The sequence below is a fragment of the Aplysia californica genome, unplaced genomic scaffold (genome assembly GCF_000002075.1).
Source record: "Aplysia californica isolate F4 #8 unplaced genomic scaffold, AplCal3.0 scaffold00777, whole genome shotgun sequence".
NCBI classification, from domain to species: Eukaryota; Metazoa; Mollusca; class Gastropoda; order Aplysiida; family Aplysiidae; genus Aplysia; species Aplysia californica.
In genome coordinates this window covers 326,815-330,855 of record NW_004798047.1, presented here as the reverse complement: position 1 = coordinate 330,855, position 4,041 = coordinate 326,815, and the positions used below count along the sequence as shown (strand labels likewise).

At 41.7% G+C, this 4,041-nt stretch overlaps 1 protein-coding gene across 1 annotated transcript in view; it reads left to right on the top strand.

Annotated features, from left to right (window-relative positions):
• Positions 1-1,092: 1,092 nt before the first annotated feature.
• The window catches only part of LOC101850847 (transmembrane protein 45B), a gene marked incomplete at its 5' end in the record, with an annotated part of 6,941 nt that continues 3,992 nt past the window's right edge, over positions 1,093-4,041 (top strand). Inside the window, 1 exon segment of the mRNA XM_005109430.2 lies at positions 1,093-1,257. Coding sequence (XP_005109487.2) covers positions 1,093-1,257 — 165 coding nt within the window.

Below are 4,041 nucleotides of genomic sequence, written 5' to 3'. Positions count from 1 at the left end.
ATCTTGCAACACAAGTACGTCATATAAGTGCCGAAGATTAGAGGTGTTACAAGATAGTAACCCACCCCGCAGAGATAAAAAGGGGGGAAAAAACGATAGATATTTGATAGGAAATAAGGTGCAAATCACCCCAGTGCACCCTCCAACCACCCACGATGCTTAAAATTGTTTTCATACTTTCATGTTGTGTTACTATGTCACATTGAAAAGTTTGACCGTGGGTGGTTAGCGGGTGCTTTAGTGTAGTTTGCTCTTCTTTCTTATCATATCGTCCTATCTCTCCTCCTTGTTTTTTGTGTTTGTTATTCTTTTGTAAAACATCTAATCTTCGGTACTAATATGACCTTATTATGTTGCAATTGCCGTAAAACACTTACCAAAACCTAAAGTATGGCTCCAACGCTGCTATGTGCTTTAAGCTCTTTACAACCAGTCATAGATTATTATGGAACACTTATTTTTCTGCTGAGATGAGTAAGGTTTTCTTTTCTGTTTATTCGTCGCTCATGGTTTTAAAGGCTCCACTTGTAGGTCCTACTTCTGTTCTTTCTTTATATTATTTGTTTGTCTAGCGTGCTTTTTATGCAGAATGATTAAATGACCTTCTTCATGTCAATTTTAAATCAAACTCATTTTTTTTTCTCATTCAACTCACCCTACATGTGGTTGACAGGTGCTTTGATGTGGTTCGTTCCTTCTTTCCTATCAAACACTAGTCGTCCATATCTCCCCTTTTTTCGTGTATTACTCTCAAGTAAAACATTTAATTTTTGGCACTTTTATACTGTGTTGCAAGTGCCGAAAGTAAATTTAATCAGTGTTTAAAGTCATTTGCCCACATCACACCACATCATATACAACACTTATTTGTTATAGAAAGTTTCCATTATAATGAAATAGTACAGGCTGTGCACATATCTTCAATCATGGTAAGCCAAACATTGCATATTCCTGCCGCTGGGCCGAGTCAGGATTGGGAACAAGAACCGTAGAACGCTAACCGAAACAAATAATTAAACTCACCTCAATGCCATAGAACGCTTACCAAAACTAATAATTAAACACTCCTCAACTGTTTCGTTTTTCCTACAGGTTCCAGAGATCTGCCATCCTCGCCATGTCTCGGGCATACCTTCTCATGCTTCAGGGCAGCTGGTTCTGGGCAGTGGGCATCATCTTGTACGGCCACGGAGATGAGAACACGGTCTGGGATATGAAGAGTCACGAACACGTCATGCTGTCCACTATCTACTTCAGGTATTTCTATAATGTTGTTGTTGTTCTTCTTCTTCTTCTTCTTCTTCTTGTGTTGTTGTTGTTATTGTTGTTGTGTTGTTGTTGTTGTTATTGTTATTTTTGTGTTGTTGTCGTTGCTGTTGCTGCTGCTGTTGTTGTTGTCGTTATTATTACTAGACACAAGCCCCTTCTCCTCCTCCTCCTCCTCTATGAACGGTGATATAGTGATAGGAAAGTCCAAGATAAAATGTTTGTACCGGTACCTGGTTCATTGCCGTAGGACCTCTGTGTAGACAATATTGCTGGTATATGCGCCATCTGGAACTCCGTCCTGGGCAGCAGGTCTGTTTGCATGAATTCTAATTAGTCCCTGGACCCAACACGACTTATTGCGACATATAATTGTCAATCTGAAAAAATCGCCCTGTAAGAAAACCCCTATCCTTTTCAAAGTCTGTCTCTGAGCTTTGTTGGCAGTCAAGGCAAAAGCCGGTCTAACCGGAAATTGTTTCCGTCGCATATGGAAGGGAAATACATGTATGTTGTCTGAAGGCATGAGGGGAATCCTTGGGATAAAAAGTCTCTTTCCGGCATGTGGACCGCAAGCAACGACTACATCAATTACATGTTGATGAAGGTTTTGAACCACATATCGAGTCCCGTTGCAGTGGCCGTTTGTGGGATCCAAATTTCTCAGCAACATGACAATGTCAGTTTGTGGGGTGGCATACCTGACGGACATACAGAATTTATAAATTCGATGGGGTATTGGTGTTCATTTTTTTTCACCGAATCACTGCTCCTGTAGACTTTTTCTTCTCCGGGAAAGGACTGCATGATCAGGCTGTTGATTTTGTCTACTTCTGTGTTGGTGGGGCAGATGATGCAGCTCAGGGTTTGTGTTAGACTGCAAGTTACCGAAGACAAAATTTATCAACTCCAGTTCGCTTTTCACTGTGATGTCATCTGGCTATTTTATGGCAAACTCCCCGATTTGCTTGCATACGTTGTGTTTGCCATCTCCAATGTTCAGTATATAATTGGAGAAATCAACAGTCTCACCTGTAAGCAAAATTTTCCTCATGCTTCTTGTCAGTCTGAGCACGTTAACATGCTCCCACAGATATGATGATTTCAGGGTTGCATTGACTATCTGTGATCTTGAGCAATGGCGAACTACTGGTAGTATTTGGCGCAAGTCACCCAACATCAGCACAATTAGCCCACCGCACAGAGAGTTATTCCCACATATGTCTTGAAGTGTTCGGTCTATGGCTTTAAAAGATGTGTTTGTGGCCCATCGATACTTCATCAATGATTTGCAGCTGTTTGGCGTGATTAAGTGCCACTGGCATCTCGGGGACCTCACACTGCACATGGACTGTTCGTTCACACTCAGAGGTATTTTGCATCTGCTGTGTAATGTTCTGCCATTTGAGAGCAGAGTTGCTGCAATGCCTGACAGAGCTGTAGCAAGGGCGATCTTCTTAAAGGAACGAACAGCCGCAAGAATCAGGTAATCAGGTTTATAGTGTGGGATTTCCCAGTCCCTCCACTTGCCTCCAGGGCAAATATCTTGTCTTGTTTCTGTACAACTGATTCTATCACAGCGTCATACAGGACTCTTTGTTCTTCATTAAGCTTGGGTATTCTTGACTCACCTTCTCTCGCACGTTTTTTGGTGTCAAAATTTAACTCCTCGTGGACAATTCTTGGTTGTTCTCCCTCAACGTGACTGTGTTCTGTAGGTGGCAGCTGAAAGTTTTTATGCAGATTCAACCCATCATTATCAAGAATGTGCAGAAGTTGTAGCAACACTTGGTTCTCAATCTGCGGATTCAACTCTGTGACCTTGTCTTTCATCATGATGTCCCGGCACAGTTCCAATTTGTGCTTGTGCCAAAATGAGAGAGGATCCGCTGGGCGACAATAAATGAGAGTGGTTGTAAAGGCAAGACGTAACTGGGGTCCAAATCTTATGGGAGATGCTTCTTGCATTGCTGCATCCTTCTCAGTGTCACCATCGAGCAGTCCAAGTTGGTTGCATGCGCCTTGGTAAGATGTGCAACTTGATCCATTTACTCGATGAAGCACAATATGAAACGGAAATTTAAAAAAAACGAATATTACGTTTGGCAATAGAAGTAGCTGAAATAGAACTATGTGGCATACACACACGACAAAACACAATCGGCATTTCTGTTCTTGCTAACTGCTGCTGCTGCAAAAAAGAACAAATCTGTCGCATACACACGACAAAACACAAATCGCACTTGTGTCCGGGCAAAGATAGTACAAGACGTCTTGTACTATCTTTGGTCCGGGTTAACTACTCCAAAAAAGTAGAACTCTGTGACACACACACGACAAAGCACAAATCGCACTTCTGCTCTTGCGAACTACTCACTTGCACGAAGAAGCACAATATGAAACGAAAGTAGTCCCCAGTAAAATATGAAATAGCTAATGGCAGAGTGAAAACATCTGAGAACTTCGGTTTACAGGAAAAACCATCAAACCCAAAAAATCAAAAGATAGTTTCCGACCTTCGAAAATATGCCCACGTAACCCTTTGGGGCACTTCTTGTCTGAATCATATTTTTGTAGATTTTATGGGCACCTGTGTAAAAACGTTTTACTGACCCCAGAAACGGGCTTAGCTCCATTATAATGAGAAGATATCGTTGTTGTTGTTGCTCTTGTTGTTGTTGTAGTGTTGTTGTAGTAGTGGTTGTTATTGTTGTTGTCCTTCTTCTTCTTTTCTTTTTCTTCTTTTCCTCCTCCTCCTCCTCCTCCTCCTCCTCC